Source organism: Bubalus bubalis, chromosome 7, assembly GCF_019923935.1.
Source record: "Bubalus bubalis isolate 160015118507 breed Murrah chromosome 7, NDDB_SH_1, whole genome shotgun sequence".
Lineage (NCBI taxonomy): Eukaryota > Metazoa > Chordata > Mammalia > Artiodactyla > Bovidae > Bubalus > Bubalus bubalis.
In genome coordinates, this window is record NC_059163.1 from 3,978,040 (window position 1) to 3,996,142 (window position 18,103).

The window sequence follows — 18,103 nt, forward strand, 5'->3', positions numbered from 1 at the left end:
AATACACCAAATTGCACAATTACAGCGTGTACATTTTACTACATGTAAATTTTATGTCAAAACGGTAAAGATAAATGTGAGCAAATGCAGAAGTCTAGTTGGTAAGTTTTTCTTTTCACAGTGGTAGGAGTTACGTGTTCTTTCTTATCTTTCTTTTTATAAAATATATATTTATTTGGCTGCACTGGGTCTTAGCTGTGGCACACAGCATCTTTAGTTGCAGCATGTGAGATCTAATTCCCTAACCAGGGAATCCAGGCCCCCTGCATTGGAAGCATGGAGTCTTAGCCACTGGACAACCAGGGAAGTCCCAGGATTAGGCATTCTGAAACTACTATTTTTATATTTTAGAGTTCAGCAAATGAGTAAGTATCTTAAGGATAATGGGACCCAGACTCCTGACTACTGGCAGGAGAGTTAAGAATATGGAAAGGAAGAAAACTAGAATGTTGCCTAAGGATCAAAGTGAACCCATTGTCTGATGAAGACATGGTGAATGGGTGACAGTTGCAAGTACACATGTGTTTACATGTATGTACATGTCCGTCTTCATACCTACAAATGTCTGTGTCTCCATGTCTATGTGAACACAGCCTTCCTCCATCACCCACATCAGTAAGAGGTAAGGTGTTCACTGCTCTGTTCACCAAGGCGGCCGTAATGACACCACAGTTTCAATGAGCACATCTGTGCCTGGATCGTGGTTTCTAAATACTATCTTCCATCAGCCAGGCTGGTTCCAGGGTTGGTTCAAGGAATGCAAAGATAAGCCTGAAGCAAGTCTTTGTTTAAAAGCAGAGACGCCCTCTAAGAATGGTGGATACATGTCAGAGACAGACAGGCCAGCTCAAAGGGCCCCACTGAGCTGATCTGGAGCCGTTTAGGCATCAGAGCAATTGTAGGCATGGACTCAGTTCAGTTCAGTTTAGTCCCTCAGTCGTGTCTCACTCTTTGCGACCCCATGGACTGCAGCACCCTCTTCCAACAACAAACAATAGCAAACACCCTCTTCCAACAACACAAGAGAAGACTCTACACACGGACATCACCAGACAGTCAACACTGAAATCAGATTGATTATATTCTTTGCAGCCAAAGATGGAGAAGCTCTATACAGTCAGCAAAAACAAGACTGGGAGCTGACTGTGGCTCAGATCATGGACTCTTTATTGCTCAATTCAGACTTAAATTGAAGAAAGTGGGGAAAACCACTAGACCGTTCAGGTATGAACTAAATCAAATCCCTTATGATTATACAGTGGAAGTGAGAAACAGATTTAAGGTACTAGATCTGATAGACAGAGTGCCTGATGAACTATGGACGGAGGTTCGTGACATTGTACAGGAGACAGGGAGCAAGGCCATCCCCAAGAAAAAGACATGCAAAAAAGGCATGGACTACAATCTGTTAAATAAAATAAACATTCACAAGTCTACATAGGAGGGAGGGAAGGAAGGCAGGAAAGGAGGAAGGAAGAGGGAAGGGAAGGAAAAGCTCTTTTTTATAGAAGAATACAAACCTAAAAATACAGAGGGAAGATGGGGTTAGCCAAGGACCAGTTATGCTAACAGTGAGTGAACATTTGATGAGAACAGAATATTAACACACTCTCAAAGTACCTTTCTAAATATTATTAATTACAAAAAAGGAAACTGTAACTTCACAGAAGAAGAAGCAGCAGGTCTCCAGCAAGTGACCCCAGACTCGCAGTACTGGGCTGGCTCACATCCACCCTCCCCACCTGGGGCACAGAGGGGTCCTGCCATGTCTGAGTGTGAGGGAACCTGGGCAGACCCAAAAGGAGAGCATCCTACAAGCAACCCACCGGGACTCCAGTGTCAAGAAAAACACGCAAAAGGTGACCGAGGAGCCGTGGTGAGCGCACGTAGCCCCTGACCCTGGAGCTGGGACCAGGAGTGAAACACGGTCAGAGGGCAGCCCTGGGGCCGCTGCACAGTCCGAACAAGGGCTGCGGGTTAAACAGTGGGATTGTACCAACATCACAGCCCTGGATGCTGACAAATGCACTGTGATTATCTGAGAGGACGTCCTTGTCCTCCGGAAACACACTGGAGTAGCTGGAGTAAAGGGACATGACATCACTATACTCTCAACAGGTCAGGACACAGGTGTCTGTAGACACAAACGCAGGTGGATGGATGGGTAGAGGAGAGGGAATCAGGCAGGGGAACCACAGAGCAAATCAGGCCAAGGTGCCCGAGGGACCGCTGGCCGGGTGTTCCTTGCTGTATTTCTGCAGTGGTCCTCTAAGTTTGAAATTATATCAAAATAAAACATAACCTCCCCCCAGACAAAACGGACATGGAGCAACCAGACTCTGTGAGCCCTGTTGAGGGCAGTGGGCACGACCACGGTGGAAAACTGTCGGCATTTACTGGATGTCTGCCGTCTGACCCCTGCAATTCCACTCCTAGAGAAAACCCAGCAGAGATGGGGGTACATACACATCCCTAGATGGGCACAGAAGTGTCCACGCCAGCCCCAAACTAACTGGACGTGATTCAAATGCCCACGAGGGTAGAATAGATTAGTAAAATGTGAATTCACCCGACGGATTCTGCACAGAAATGAGGACCCTCCCAGCAGCCCAAACGGAGCTCAGAGGCCCAGTACCGCGCCAAAGAAGCCAGAGACGAAACAGTCGGGGTTCCCGGCAGTGGACGGGGCAGGGGTGGCTGGAAGGTACGCTGGGGCTGCCCCGAATCTTGGACATTGTCTGGGCCTGGGCGCTTGCTCAGTCTATGGATCTTCCCTGAGCTGAACACTTATAATTTGTGCCTTTTCCTGTATGCATGACATATTTTAATAAAAATTTTAAAAGTAAGAGGGAATTCGCTGGCAGTCCAGCACTCAGAACCCTATGCCTCTCACTGTTGTGGGCCTAGATTCAATCCCTAGTCAGAGAATTAAGGTCTCACAAGTCACGCGGCTTGGTAAAATAACAAAATAAATAATTTTAAAAATATTAGAAAGTCCAGGAGAAAAGTCTCCTATGGCAGATTCTCCGACTGGACGGACATGAGTTTGTGCAAGGCCCGGGAGCTGGTGGTGGACAGGGCAGCCTGGAGTGCAGGCATCAGTGGGGTCGCAAAGAGTCAGACACGACTGAGCAACTGAACTGACTGAGTGACTGACTCATGTATTTTTCTATAAAATAAAAACCAATTTCGTGTTTCATCAGTGGGGAGAGATTTCTGGGCCTCTGGGTAGGGTGGTGCCTGGGGAAAGAGACCATGACAGCAGCCGTGAAGGCCGAGCAGGAGGTCTGGGGCTGCCTGGCCGGGGCCCTGGCACAGAGCGGCGGGCAGGGCCTCCTGCTTGCTGGCCTGGTGCCCACAGTCCTCGTAGGATGCGAGTGGGTGCTGAGGAATCTCAGGTGATGCGCTCAGTGAGGAGCAGGCATGTGGAAAAGGTGTTAAAGTGAGCCAGCCCCTGCCTGCCCCAGGCACCCTGCGATGAGGCACACATGTCTCCAGTCCCCGCTTTGCAAGTGAGACTCAGGAGCTGGGCATATGAGCTCCCAGGCTCACTTCAACCCAAAGGCTGTCCCTCCTCTGGTCCAGAGGGTCTACAGTCCTAGGGCCAGTGTGAAGAGCTCAGCGAGTCCTGTTTTCCATATGCTCTTCACAACCGCGGACCCGGAGGAGGTGGATGGAGCCACCCCGGCCACATTCCTCCACAAGCTGCTGCAATCTCGGGTCCCAAGTCCTGACCCACATAGCTGGGGGTGCGGACTGCCCCTCTGAACCTGAGAGACAGCACCACGCAGGGGGCTTACACCCTCCGAGGGGCGCAGGCAACCCCAGGGGAGCCCCCTGCCCTCGGGCCCCCGACCCGTCCACCCCTGCGTGGGAGGGCCCCGTGGGAGCCATGAGGCAAGTGGAAAGCAGGCCAAAGGCAAGGCTGGCTGTGGAATCCTCCTTTTAATGAACCGGCTCCGGCTCGGGACGCCTGGGTGTGCCTGACATCTGATCCACTCAGCTGATAACTCATTTAAAAACTAAGCAAGAAAAATAAGAAGATAACAAGTGACACAGAAATGAAACAAATTCCTCCTGTGTGTGGGTACTTTCAACCAACACTTTCATATCTAGGGTGGGCCAGCCCACACTCAGCCCAGTTCCAGACCTGTTCCCTGGCGGCTGTCTCAGGAGGCCGACGGGCACTCGCATCGCAGATGAAGACATGAGGGGCCCTAGCATGGCACTGCCAGCCAGGGCCAGGCGCAGAGCCAGCCAGGCGAGCCATTTCAAGGCCAGATGTAGGAAACAGAGCTTCTATACTTGCTCAGTCATTAAACTCACTTCATCTTCTGGCATTAAAAGGACAGAATGCCTGTGCCACCCACAGGGGGACAAAAGGCCCCCCAAGAGTCTCTCATGCTGGGCTTGCCTGGTGGCTCAGACAGTAAAGAACCTGCCTGCCGTGCGGGAGACCTGGGTTCGATCCCTGGGCTGGGAAGATGCCCTGGAGAAGGGAAGGGTTACCCACTCCAGTATTCTTGCCTGGAAAATTCCGTGGAGAGGAAGATACCGTCCATGGGGTCGCAAAGAGTTGGACACCACTGAGCAACTAACAGGAACAGACATCAAAGGCTGTCTTTCTAGGAGGGGACCTAACCAGCAGAAGACACCAGAGCGGGAGGTTGAGCCGTGGGGAAGGGGGCAGACGGGCTCCCAGGAAAGAGGTGGGTGAGTTGCGCTTTATAGAAGACTGAGCTGGGTTTTGAAAGCCGAGTGAGAGTTTATCCAGAGGGTGGGGGGGAGAGGGACGAACGGTGCTCCAGGGAGAGTGACCTGCACACGCTGCTGGGAACCAGGCAACAACAGGGCGATGAGTCAGGCTGCGGAGGAGCCTGGAGGGTGGGGCCGCCCACCAGGCGGGCCGGGGCTTTATAGCAGCCGCGGGGCAGCCGCGCACGCAGTGGAGCTGGCCCCAAGAAGGCAAGGCATGCTCTGCGCGCTGCTGCTTCTGCCGGGCGTGCTGTGCGCCGCCCTGGCCGGCTCCATCTCTGGCCCCAAGGAGTGCGCCAAGGGCCCTGCCATGTGGTGTCGGGACCTGCAGGCGGCAACGAGATGCGGGGCGGTTGGGCACTGCCGCGTTGCCGTCTGGAGCCAGCCCACCGCCAGGTCCCTGCCCTGTGACCTGTGCCTGGACGTGGCAGCCACTGCCAGCAACGGGCTGAATCCCAAGGCCACCGAGACTGATGTCCTGGCTGCGGTGATGAAGACTTGTGAGTGGCTTCCCAGCCAGGAGTCTTTGGTCAAATGCAAGGGGATGGTGGATGCCCACGGCTCAGCCATCCTGAGCATGCTTGGCGGGGACCTGGGCAGTGCCCCGGGACAGGTGTGCATGGCTCTCACCCTCTGCCAGCCTCTGCAGAGGCACCCAGCCACCCCGGGGCCACTCTCTGAGGAGGACATATATGACGTGGTTGCCCCATTTGTGGCCAATGGCCTACTCAGCTCCCGCCGTCAGCGGATTGCCATGGGCACTGTGTGCCAGGACTGTGTCCGGCTGGTCACCCGGCTCCAGGGTGCCCTTGGGCCCGACCTGTCCAGCCTGGCACAGGTGACCACACGGGAGCAGTGCGAGTCCCTGGGGCCGGGCCTGGCTTTCCTTTGCAAGAACTACATCCACCAGTTTTTTGCTCCTGCTGAGCAAACACTGAGGTTCATGCTGCCCAGCAAGATCTGCGGGAAGGAGGGCTTCTGTGAGGAGTGGCAGGGACCCCCAGACTCGGCTCACGTGGCTGCCGTGGACAGGGTCCCCGCCCTGGAGCTGGCGTCTCCGTGGAAGAAGAGCGAGGTGCAGATGCAGGGTCCCGTGGCCTGTGACGTATGTCTGCAGGTGGTGCAGAGGCTGGACCACTGGCTGGAAAGCAGCAGCAGCAAGACCATCATCAGCCAGGCCCTGGAGCGTGTGTGCTCCGTGCTGCCCCCTCCCGTGGTCCGGGAGTGCATCAAGCTGGTGGACACCTACGTCCCCACCATGGTGGACGTCCTGAGCAGACTCACCCCAGAAAAGATGTGCACGGTCATCCGACTGTGCAGGGGATGGAGGCGGGCCCGGGCGGTCCACGAGGGCCCCACGAACCCACCCCCTGGCCTCCTGGACAAGGACAGCCTCTGCAGGGGGTGCCAGCGGCTGTTCGGTCTGTCCGTCCATAACCTGGAGCAGAAGACCACCGAGCGCCGCGTCCTGCGGGCCTTCAAGCTCGCCTGCGGCATCCTGCCCCTGCCCTTTGTGATGCAGTGTGGCCGCTTCGTGAGCGAATACCAGCCCGTGCTCATGACGACCCTCAGGGACATGATGGACCCCCCCACCCTCTGCACGAAGTTGCATGCCTGCCGCGATCCCAGGGACACGCTGCTGGGCACCGACCAGTGCGTCCTGGGCCCAAGCTTCTGGTGCCAGAGCCGGGAGGCAGCCCAGATGTGCAACACAGTGGAGCACTGCCAGAGCCACGTGTGGAAGGAGGCGCCCTCACCAGCCGAGAGCGTGGGCGACCGCGGCTGCCCGAGCCAGGATCCCCCTCCCCTCGAGAGGCCCGCGTCTCCTTGATTCCCACGGCGCTGCCCCCTCGTCCCAGATGAGAACTGAGACTCCCAGCAGGGAGGCTGGAAAGGACCTGCACTCCGTCCTGACCCCAGGCCTGTGGCTGTGCCTTTGCCCACACCTCAAGTGGACTGGAACCACCTGCTTCACTATCACCGCCAGCCACCCGCCCTGACTCTCCATTGCTGTGCTATCGCTGATGGTGGGGGGGTCTGGCACTGGCCTCTGGTGCCCCCACTACACTTTGCCGATGGGGTGCCGGCTGGGGTGAGCAGTGGCAGGACAGAGGGCAGGTGGGGAGGGGCCGTGACAGCTGGCGGGGAGGGGGCGGTAGGTCTTATCCACCGGCCATCATCATCTGCTCAGGCCACAGCTGCTCAACCTTGGGGTCCTGGCGGTGGCCTCAAAGGTGCATAAGACGTGTTAAGTGTCTCTCTGGGGAGGAGGCTGGGGTTTTGACTAAATGCCCCGAGGGGTTCTTGGGCTCAGCGCAGTCCTTCTGATGCCCCCTGCCCCCCGCCCACCACAGAAGCCTCTCCCTGCACCCCAGACTCTAGGCTGCAGGGAAACCTGTGCTGCGTTCCAGGTAAGGAGAGGAAAACGTGCCGTGAAAGAGCCCAGTGGGTCGCACGATGGTGGGCAGATCCTCCACCTGTCAGAGCCTCAGTTTTCTAATCTGTAGAATAGGGCGATAACACCTGTCTCATGTGGACGCTGAGACCGTTAGAGGAGATGTCCCTGAGCTTCTTCCTCTGAAAGGACCAGCATCCACCCATCTGCTGCGGCCAGAAAGACCCAGCTCAGGGTCCCCAGCAGAATCTGGCGATGCAGGTATTGAGTAAACTTCATCCTTCCTCCCAGTGGTATTTGCTGTCTTCTCCTTCTCCTGAGGCCCTGGCACGAGCTGCTATAGCACCCGCTTCTTTCTGGCCTTGCCCAGGCATTCCCCTCCTCCAGGAAGCCTTCCTGAGGCTCTCAGCCCAGTTTAGGCACCCTCTGTGGTTTCTCCTCATACCATATTGTCATCATCGCCCCCCAGCACACAGTGGGTGCTAAAACATTCGTAGGTCACACACATGAGTGTTTCAGTGGAGGCCAGGCCTGGAGAGGCCCCGTGGCTGCTTTCAGATGAGTCCCTCTGGAGGAAGAGAAGTGCCCAGGCCTGGGTTACAGGAGACCCGAGTGGGCTCTGTTTTCTGAGAAGCCACGCCTGGGCACTTGGGTAAGTGTCCTGGGCCCCAGCCATCACCCCAGGGGGACAGGTGCACTCAGCCTGAGTTTCCAGCCTCCTCGGTGCTGGCATCTGTAGGCTGCGGCTGGGCCCACTGGTCTGCCCTGTCCATGGTGGTGAGGGCTCCAGCCCACGACCTGAGGGCCCGGATGTGGGCGGAGGAAGGCAGCCCTGGCCAGATTCCGCGACACAGACGCCTGTGATGGACGGACTTGCAGACTGTGGGACTGGGCATGGACCGCATCTCTGGGAACAGCCCCTGGGGCTGTCAGTCTGCAGGCACCTGTCCCCTCTCTGGCACAGGGTGGGCTGTGGCCCCTCCTCTGGCCTGTCTGGGGGACACCTCACAACGGTGAGACAGATCTCAGCTTCCTGGGACGTCACTGCTCACACACGACAGCCTGAGAGCGGCCAGGAGGGGGTGAGCACCACGTCTCACGGGTGCCCCATCCATGCAGAGCCGAGGTGCCCTCCCATCACCTCCCCCAGCCCAAAGCAGCCCGCAGCAGGCCGTCAGCGAGGGGGCTCCACGTGCCCCTCCCCCAGGCCTGGGAACCACCTCCCCTCAGCCGCTGACTTCAGACCTGTGGCTGCACGTCAGCCCAGCCATGCACCTGGGCAAGCTGGTCATCCAAGGACACTGACCGCTGACCAGCCCCTGAGGGCTTCCCACCTGCCCCGAGAGCTCTGCCTGGCTTCACTGCTCACCCTCCACAACCACCTGAGGCAGGCACCATTATCACCGCATTTCATAGAGGTTCAGTAATTGGCCCAAGGTCACACAGTTAGGACACAGGGAAGCCAGGAGTCCAGCCCAGGCAGGAAGGGGCTCCAGGGCCTGTGTTCCTGACCCTCACCCTGCTGGGGGAGTTCAAGGCCTGACTCCAGCACCCTACGGCCTCTGCCTCAGTTTCCCCATTCCTGAATGGATGCCCCACCCCCGGGTCCTCAGTAGAAGGGCCCGCTCAGCGGACACACGGTCAAGGAAGGGGCTCTTCAGGCCTCCTCCCCCACAGGACCGGCCTCTCTGCGTTTCCAGGCTGCTTCCTACACTATGTTTCACTGTTTCCTTTTTGCATATCTTCCTCCTAAGACACGCACTGAGGTTTCTCGATCGGATACGGCTGATTTGTTTTCCCCAAGTGAGCGTCCTAACCACTCTCTGCTGCTGTTTCCTTATCATTTCCCACATCAAATTCCTTTTTGATTAGAAAGCTGGGCGGGGGAGGGGGGGCGGCTAAATTAGCTGATTGCAGCTGCCGAGGCCACGAGAGCAAGCATGCAGGGGCGCCAGGACCCCCGGCCCCAGGGAGCCCGCGGAGGTCTCCACCGGGCAGCGGACAGAGGGCCTTGGGGAGCACTTGCTTAGCATGGGGGCCTGTGACTCCACCGTCATCCTCAGACCTCTCGGTGGGTGTGTCGCAGGCTTGTGTCTGCGTACACACTCGCTTCTGCACAGACGGTTTGCACAGAGCCAGAGTCTGCTGGGCCAACCCCATATCTGGGGAGGGTGGGGGGAGGACTGGGAGCAGGTCTGCCCTTCATGCTCCTTCCTCTGCCTCAATCTCTGTCTGGGAAATGGGCCACTAACCCCCAAAACGAATCCCAACAGTGGGAATGCTTCCCAAGCCAGCGCCCTGGATGGCTGTGACCAGTGCAAGAGACGCCCCACCAGAGTCCTGCTTCCTCCATGGTCCTGCCCTTCTCGGTCCGTCTGCATCGCAGCCTCCCAGGCCTCTGCGAGGGTCCCACCCTCCTGCAGACCTCTGTCCCCCTGTCGCCTCCCTGGCAGCATCTGTACTCACCCCACCTCGATCAGCTCAGTTCAGTTCAGTTCAGTCGCCCAGTCATGTCCAACTCTTTGCAACCCCAGGGACTGCAGCATGCCAGGCCTCCCTGTCCATCACCAACTCCCGGAGCTTGCTCAAACTCATGTCCATCGAGTTGGTGATGCCATCCAACCATCTCATACTCTGTTGTCCCCTTCTCCTCCCACCTTCAATCATTCCCAGCATCAGGGTTTTCCTCGATGGTCACCCTCGAAGGCAGCCCAGCCCCTGAACCATGGGCATGCTCCAGCTCCTGGACTGGCGCCCCACTCGGACACTCTGGGCTCGTCCCTCCTTCGCAGGAACTCAAGAGTGGTGGTGGGGGGTGGGCCAGGGGTGGTGGTGGGGGGTGGGCCAGGGGCAGAGGCAACCCTGAACTGAGTCAGCATCAGTTCTGTTTCATCCCCGCCTGGTCCTAATGCTGCTGATGCATGGATGTTACAGATGCCCCGCCCGGCAGGCTCAAATCTCTGTGGCCCAGAGAGGGACTGCGTCTTGCCTGGGCCCTGTCGTGGGTGTTCGGGCCGCCAAGCTTAGGCTTCAGCTGCATTTAGGTCTGGCTCTGATGCAGCTAAAGGCGTGAGAAACAGCTGCCTCCGGTCCCTCCAAGACCCTCAGGGGCCTGAGCCCCAACTTACAGGAGGGTCTGCTCTTCCCTCTTCAAGAGGCCCCTAAGTACTGCTTCATGCCCCCCTGCACTGACACAGCTGCCCGTGACATGCCCTGGAGGCTTAGCCTTAGGTCTGAGAGGCTCACCTCTGGACCCCCGGGATGCTGCAGACCCAGGAACCTGTGCAGGGGCCCTACTGGTGGCAAGCAGGGCCCATCACGCCAGGTCCAGCAGTGACCTCGTCCCTGCCTCCTGCCACCATAGGGACCTCCCTGTCTAGATGGTCCAGCTTCCAGGGACCAAGCCCACCACCCCCGGGAAGGCTGCTCTTGTCTCACTGATCTGAAACCTCCCCCCACCCCAGATTCACCACATGCCCGCTGTCACTGGTGTGGTGGGACATTTCTGAGACATTCAGGGAGTCTTGGGGGCAGAACGGAGAGAACGCAGGCCATGTGGAGGGGCACATTTGAGCCTGGCTTCGCCACTCACTGTGGTGTGGCCTTGGGCAGGTTCCTTAGCAAGTCTGAGCCTCTGTTGTCCTGTGCGTATGATACGGATAATAAAGGTGCCCCTCCCATGGCATCTGCTGGAGGACTGAGCAAGCTACTGCACTGGAGCTGGGCACACACGGCTGGAGATGCCACCACCCGCTGCCTGAGCTAAATGTTCGCAAGTTCCTGCAGCTCAGAGAACCCGGGAACATGGGCCAAGACCCAGAGGAAGAGCCAAGGGCCTGAGGCCACAAAGTCGGCCTGAAACAGTCTGTTGGTCAGATGTTCCAGGCATTCCCACTGTCCCACTGAGTCCAGTGCAAAGTGTGAGGTTGGCCGGGAGATGCTGCTGGACACGGGAGGAGTAGGCAGATGGGGAAAGAGAGGGCGGAGGGGAGAGAGACACAGAGATCAAGAAGGATCTTCCCATCTCTGTGACACCCCGGTTTCTCTCCAGAAAAACTAGCACCTTCAATGCTCTGACAGCACGTGCTTGGTCCCTGAGCCCCGACGGCCTCCCCCAGCTCAGCCGTGTGTGCTGGGAGGCCCGCTTCAGAGAAAACCCAGCAGCAAAGGCCTGCTCAGCCCTCCCGTTCTCCTCCTCGGGCTCCGGGCCACCAGCCACCATGGGATCCCAGCACATGCTCGCTGGCCGTGGGAAAAGACGTCTTGGGAATAGCAGGCTCGACCTGGGGCTCTCTGCCTGAGACAAACTGAGCCCTGACCCCCAGCAGCAGCCCCTCAGCCGTCCCCCTGGGCCTGCAGCCCAACAAGTGAGATGGTTCCCGCCGAGGGGTCACGAGCTGGGGTGTTGGAAAACCTCGGCGCTTTTCCTTCCTGGTCCCCTGGGGAAAGTTACAGGGCTCCCCTCTGGGGCTCTGGGCTGCAGGCCCAACTCTCACGACCTGCCTGCTGCTCCTCTGCACCTCTGTTCCCGTCTGTAACTGGAAGAGGCTGGGCCAGATGGGGTCAGAGCACAGATACCCTGGGCCCGAGGGTCCTGGACAATGGCTGAAGCTAGGCCCCTCTATGGCCCATTTCTCTAGAGGTCAGAACGCCAGGCTGCCTGCGGGAGACCTTGAAATTCCTCCATGCTGACAGTGCAATAGCCTCATTTTAGAGTCCTCTTCTGGCCAAACTGAACATGCCTGAAGATGCGGCCTGGCCTGCCTGGCCCCCAGCACATGACCTCAGTAGGCTGGGAATCTCCTGCTGGAATTCAGTGCCTGAGCCTGCGGACCAGTCTCAGAGGCTCAGAAGCCCAGCCAGTTCTGATTCCTCAGGCAGCACAACCCCCTAGTCCCCCCCGAACCCCGCTCCCCCGGGAGCCCTCTGGGGTCAGGTTCCTGGTGCAGGGACCCATTTATCCAGGACAACGGGGAGTGATGCAAAGGAACGGGAAAGCTCAACCCTGCCAGACCGGTTTCTCAGATTCCTTTCCCAGGGGAGGGGCGAGATTATGAAACTGGGACAGCAGAAAGGGAGAGGGGGCCTTCCGGGGGCAGCTTACTCCACTGGGCTGGGATGGGGAAGCGATGTGTGTTGCCCAAGGCCCCACCAGCCAGATCTGGAGGGCTCCAGACAGCCCACCATGGCCATTGCGGGCAGGGGTCGGGGCACCTGCAAAGGGCCGGTTGTAGGTGATGCTGGTTTAGCAGAACCTGGCACTCTGGGACGCGACCGCGTGAAGCAAGCGGGAGGGGGCCAGGGCAGGCCTGACTCCTCCGCACAGGGCTACCTGACCTGCACCTCTCCCTGCCCTCTGCCCCCAGCCCCAGGCTGGGGCTCAGCCCACTTGGCTAAGATCAGGGGCAGGGCTGAGTCGGTTCTGCCTTCCTGCTGGCCCCACCCCCAACACAGGCCAGCGAGCATCCTGCCAGGTGTGCCAGGGGGCAGCACCTGCCCCTCCAGAAGGCGGGGAGCACAGGGGTTGTGGTCTGAGGCCACTTACGCCCTGACCGTGGTGCTGGCTGTGGCGAGCCCTGGCTAGTGACCTTCCTGGGACAAGTGGGAGCCACTTATTGGGTCTTGAGTGCAGCCCTCAGGGAAGACAATGCGGGTTGCTTGCCCTGCTTCTCCTGCTAAGGCCCTCCCACACCGGGAGAAGCCATCACCCCCGTGTGGGTGGGCTAAGGAGCTGCTGGGGGTCAGCCCTGCTGGGGGGCGGAACCAAAAGGGGTCGCTACACACAGACGTGCTGAGTGACTTCAGGCGAGCTGCTGCCTGTCTGGGCCTTGTTTCCCCACCTAGTTCAGAGGGCTGTGCAGATCCGGATTCCACAGCCAAGAGGCAGGACTCAGTGTCCATATCGGGCAGACAAAGGCACTGAAGCCGAGAGAGGCAAAGGGACATCTTGGGGTGACATGGCTTTCAGCCAGGATCTCCCAGCTACAGACAGAGCTCCCCACTCCGTTCTGCCCTAGGCATTCCTGCTGGCAGAGGATTTTCTAAAGACGGGGCAGTTATTACCCCATTGTTCAGAAGAGGAGCCAAAGGCCTGGTCCAACCCCTTCCACCTCCTCCTCACAGACCACTGACACCAGGGTTACTCGCCAGAGGGAGAGGGGCCAAGGTTCCTGGGAAAAGCCAGCAGTGCATATAGATCTGCAGAGTCCTAGGAGGCTGGAGGGTTCCAGAACCTTCCTCAACCTTGGTGTGCTGGGGCCAACTCACACCAGCTCCATCAGGACCAGCAGCTCCAACGGCTCACATCTGCTCATACCAGCTCACACCAGCTTGCATCTGCTCACATCAGTTCACACCTGCTCACACAAGCTCACATTGGCTCACACCAGCTCTACCAGCTCACACCAGCTCACACCGGCTCCACCAGCTCACACTAGCTCGCATCAGCTCACACCAACTCATATCAGCTCACACTAGTTCACCCCAGCTCCGCCAGTTCACACCAGCTCGCACCCGTGAGCTCGAGTCAGTTGAATACATCTCCTCCCATGTTATGTCCAGTGACTTCCTGCTGGAAGCTTAAAACTGGCCATGATAAGAAACTACATCATGGATGTTGGAAAGTGCTTCACATTAGAAGGGGTTTTGTTGGTTTGCTTTTTGTTTCCTGGAGTGCCGGTGGTTAAACACTCACCAGTCTTCCTAAAGCTCCAGAATTCAAGAACCGAAGGCAGTCACGCCCCTGACATATCTGCCAGGCCTCTCCAGCCTTTCTGACTACCTACTCTGCCAAACGAAGGGGGAAGGTGGGCGCTGGTTCCAGAACCAAGGCAGGCCTGCCCCTACCCTCCCAGAGCCACTCACAGACCAGCCAAACAGAATGTCCAGTCTCTCTGCTTTCAACTCCGTGGGTGGACCTACTGTGTGCCAGGCGCTATTCTAGGCACTGGGATACGTTGTGAGCCACACAGCTGAGGCTGCTGCTGCCTAGTGGGGGCAGACAGACAAGCCATCTATGAAAAAGTCAGACCAACATTTGGAAATGGAAATTTTATTAAAGTAATGTCAGCACAAATAATGCATTGAAACCCTGAGAGATTATAATAAACGTAATGCAGAGTAAAGAGGCTGGAGGAATAGTATCTAATGGGAAGAACTACTTAAGAGAATGTTGTCAGGGGCCCAGAAGAGGTGACACTCAGCTGACTTCTGGCTCACATCCAGGGAAGAGTTTTAGGAGAAGCATGAGCTGGGGCAAAGGCTGGGAGTGGGCGAGAGTGGTGGGGGAGGCAGGCATGGCTGGAGTGAGTACCAGGGCTGTGGGAGAAGTGACCAGGAGGTGAGAGGCGTTCTCTGGGGACCCCTGTGGGGTGCAGCGAGGGGCTGGTGGACTTCCAGGTGTGATGAAAGCCATGGGATGGTTATAAGCTGGGCAGTGACGAGTCCTTTTGCTGAGAGTCTGCTGTATTGCTGGGTGGACCTAAGGGGGCAGGGAAGGAGCCAAGAGACCCGAGTGTGTCTGGTGCAGACGTCCAGGTGATGGAGGTGCTGTGGGGATCGAGCGGGCAGGGGTGCAGGTTCGGGACAGACCCTGGGGGAGGAACCACAGGCCCGTTGCTGGATCAGACGGGGAAGAGATTAAGGAGGATGTGAGTCTGAGAATAGTGTGCAGAGATCCTGGTCCTAACACATCCTCTTCCTGACACACGGGCCTGGGGCAGGGGCACCGATGGTGGCTGGGGGGTCTCCATACTCAGCTCCCCCAACCCAGCTCTGTGCTGCACTGCGAGGGGCCTCGTGCACGTGTGTGAACTGCAGCCTGCACATCCCCTCCACAGCCACCCCAGCCCCACCCACCGTCCATCCCTCTGGAGAGCCGGGGGAGGGGTCAACCCCCATCCCAGGGCTTTGCACACTTCGGCAGCAGGATATCCCTCATCCCGCGAGACCCTTGTCTGGTGAGAGGGCGTGGCCCCGAGGAGGCCCAGAGCAGGGTGCTCTGAGATGAAAGGGGCTCAGCTGCCAGGACTCAAGGTGGCACAGTCCACAGAGGTGAGGGGCCAGGAGCAGATTGGGTACCGGGAGGCAGCGGAGTTCGGTTGAGACATATTGATCCAAGGTCACATGTCCGATCAACCTGCAGAGTTTGGTGGCCTCTGTCTGCACCACGAGGGGTGCATGCGAGAAAATGCTGGAAGGTGGCATCAGCCAGGTTGGAATCTCCCCATCTCATCCTTCATTCCACAAGGGAGGGGTCAGGGGTCAATGAGGGCAGTGAGCAGCCGAAGTTCACACCGGGGGGGAGGGTGGGCCTCGGTCCATCCCTCCGCCACTGGCCACCCTTCCCTGCAGGCCCGCCCTGCTCTCTGAGTATCCTTCTCAGGGCAGCCAGGGCCTCAAGACACGATCTAAGCTTCACAAGGACCCAGGGGACCGGTGGAGGACAGTGTGGAGACAGGCACGCAGGGGGGCCTCGGCGGCGTCCAAGGAGAGATGAGGGTGGCAGGGATGGTGGGGGGAGGACATGAGAGACGGTGACAGAGCCTCGAGGGCCGCGACTGTGGCGTGGTCACCCCACCGGCCCCAGCGCCGGGGGACAGAGACGCTGCCGGACCGGGGGCTTTGGAGTCCCCATTCAGGACATGGAGTCCCCATGCACAGAGGGACTCAGGCCTGATCCAGCAACGCTGGCCGAGGGCAACAGCGCTGCTCAAACAATAAGGACGTAACGGCCACTGTCTCCCGTGAACCAGGCACAGGGTTACACGTTTCCCACCCGTTACCTCGTTGGACCCATTTTACAGATGGGATAAGCTGGGCTCAGAAAGGCGAGGTGGCTTCCCAAGGCCACACAGCCAATAAGACAGGAGGAACTCGTCTCTGGCCTGGAAGCCGGGGCTTTCGCACCTCTTGTGCAGGCTCCGCCAGAGGGAGAAAGCCGCAGAGGAGCTGCAAATACGGGCATCTCTCAGGAAACGCGTGGCACGGTGGTACATGGCGCGGGCTCTCCCTCTGACAGAGCCCAGACCCTCCGGGTGCCTGCACGGGACACAGGCAGAATTTCAGCTGTGAGTACCGTGCAGAGCAGGGGCTGGCTCCCCAGTCTTGAGGGAACTGGGAACCTGGCTCGGGGCTCTGTCTCCGAGGAGGAAGCAAAACCGACCAGCAGTGACGGGAGACACCTGGGCACGTGCCCTGGGCGGGCTCCCTGCTGTAGCTCAGGGCTAAGAACAGCATCCTGGCTGCCTGGCTGCCTCCCCCCAGAATGGAAGCCGCAGCAGGGCAGAGGCCAAGTCTCTCCTTCAACTCTGAGCACTCTGAGTCTGGAGGAGCACCCGGAGGGGTGCACGCCCCGGAAAACTAGCTGAAGGGTGGAGGGAAGGGGGCGTGGAGGGGAAGGAGGGGTGACGTGTCTTAGGTTGGGCGTGGCTTCGGGCTGATGGCGCCCAGTAGGTGCTTTGGGATCAGGTCTGACTGTGTGAAACCAGTGTGGAAACTCCACGGGCTTATTCCTGCACATCCCAGTGTCGGGCGCTGAAACGTGAGCCGCTTGCCTGAGGCCATTATAAACGACAGAGTTGGGCCATCCAGAATTAGGGTGCCCATCATGCTCCTGATACAACCAACATTAGGTTTTCACCCCAAAACAGAGTAGCCTTCCTAGCATCATAGAAATAGCCAGCATCTTGGACCCTGTGCTGAGCAAACTCTACCTGGAGTATCAATCACTGATCCCAGGGGCTCCCTTTCTTAGACGAGGAAGCCAGGGCTTAGACAGAGGGACTGACTGTCCCCAGAACCTGCTGCTAATGGCAGAGCTGGCCAAGCCCCTTGATGCCACTCGGCCGCCTGCACATTCCATGGACGCTGCTCGGCCTGTAAACGGGTTTATGGCTCCATCCTTCAAAACACACTCAAGCGAGGTTTATTACATAATAGAAAACAAAGGTAGTTTGGTAATCTGTTTCCCACTCAGGGAGTTTTATTAAAATGCAGTAAATCTCCAGGACAGAGCATGACTTTAAAGCAAAGGGCAGAAATGCAGGCCTGCTCCTCTGCGGGGACAGGGTTGGGGAGAGGGGGATGCGGAGTGAGCATGGGGTGGGGGCGGGGTGGAAAGAAGGCAGCATTCTGGCCCCGCCCACTGCAGGTTCAGCCCGTCCCAAGAGCCACAAGGAATGGGACTTGGCACTCAGCTGGGCCCTGGAGGGCAAGGGGAATGAGGCTTTGAGGTGCCAGCACTTTGTCAAATACCCCTTGCCCTCAGTGGTTCTGCTAAACCATGCCTTCTACACTCTGCAGCCTTACTGTCCACTCTGAATGCTGTAGTCATGTTCCTGTTCTAATCCACAAGCCCCACCACCTAGAGGATACAGTTCAATGCTCTTGGGCTGGCCTACAAGACTGGCCTCGGTCCAACTCTCCTGGGGCCTCACCAGCGTGCTCTCCCACCCTCTTCTGCCCACCTTGCATTTTTGCCACTCCAAACGTCTTAGGGTTCCTCCCACAAGCAGGCTGGCAGGTGCCTCTGTGATTTTGCACATACTGTTGTCTCTGTCTAGAATGCCTTTCCTCTGCCTGACTACCTAGAAAACTCCTATTCATCCTTCAAAACCCTATTCAGACATCACCTCCTCCAAATTGTCCAGTCACTCTCTCCCATGAGTTCCTTAACAGTAGACAGAATTCGGTCCCTCCTTCAGTCCCTTCCTCTCTGACAAGGTTGGTGTCTCATTCATGGCCAATCCTAAGGCCTGAGGCTCAAGAAAAGTCTACAGGGTTCAATTATCTGAAAACTGTCTTACTGTGTCATGTTCAATATCGGTGCTCCAGCCAGGTCTTCAACTGACCAGAAACACAGACAACCTCTGGATGCCTTCTTGCCCTGTGTGGTCAACAGAATAAGGAACCCCCAATCATGCCCACCTGCTGAAGCCCGGAGCTTGTGCATAT

General features: G+C 57.8%; 2 protein-coding genes across 3 annotated transcripts in view; one reads left to right on the plus strand and one right to left on the minus strand.

Moving 5' to 3' along the window:
• The window catches only part of SORCS2 (sortilin related VPS10 domain containing receptor 2), a 489,049-nt gene that overhangs the window by 275,905 nt on the left and 195,041 nt on the right, over positions 1–18,103 (minus strand). The gene's annotated exons all lie outside the window — the stretch shown is intronic.
• Positions 4,812–6,737, plus strand: PSAPL1 (prosaposin like 1). Its single transcript, XM_006042485.4, has one exon. It carries the CDS (start codon positions 4,856–4,858, stop codon positions 6,584–6,586), a length of 1,731 nt encoding a protein of 576 aa, XP_006042547.3. The 5' UTR covers positions 4,812–4,855; the 3' UTR covers positions 6,587–6,737.

Bases quoted from the DNA above. Each gene is read 5' to 3' on its own strand.
- PSAPL1 (XM_006042485.4), top strand. From the start codon at position 4,856: ATGAGTCAGGCTGCGGAGGAGCCTGGAGGGTGGGGCCGCCCACCAGGC.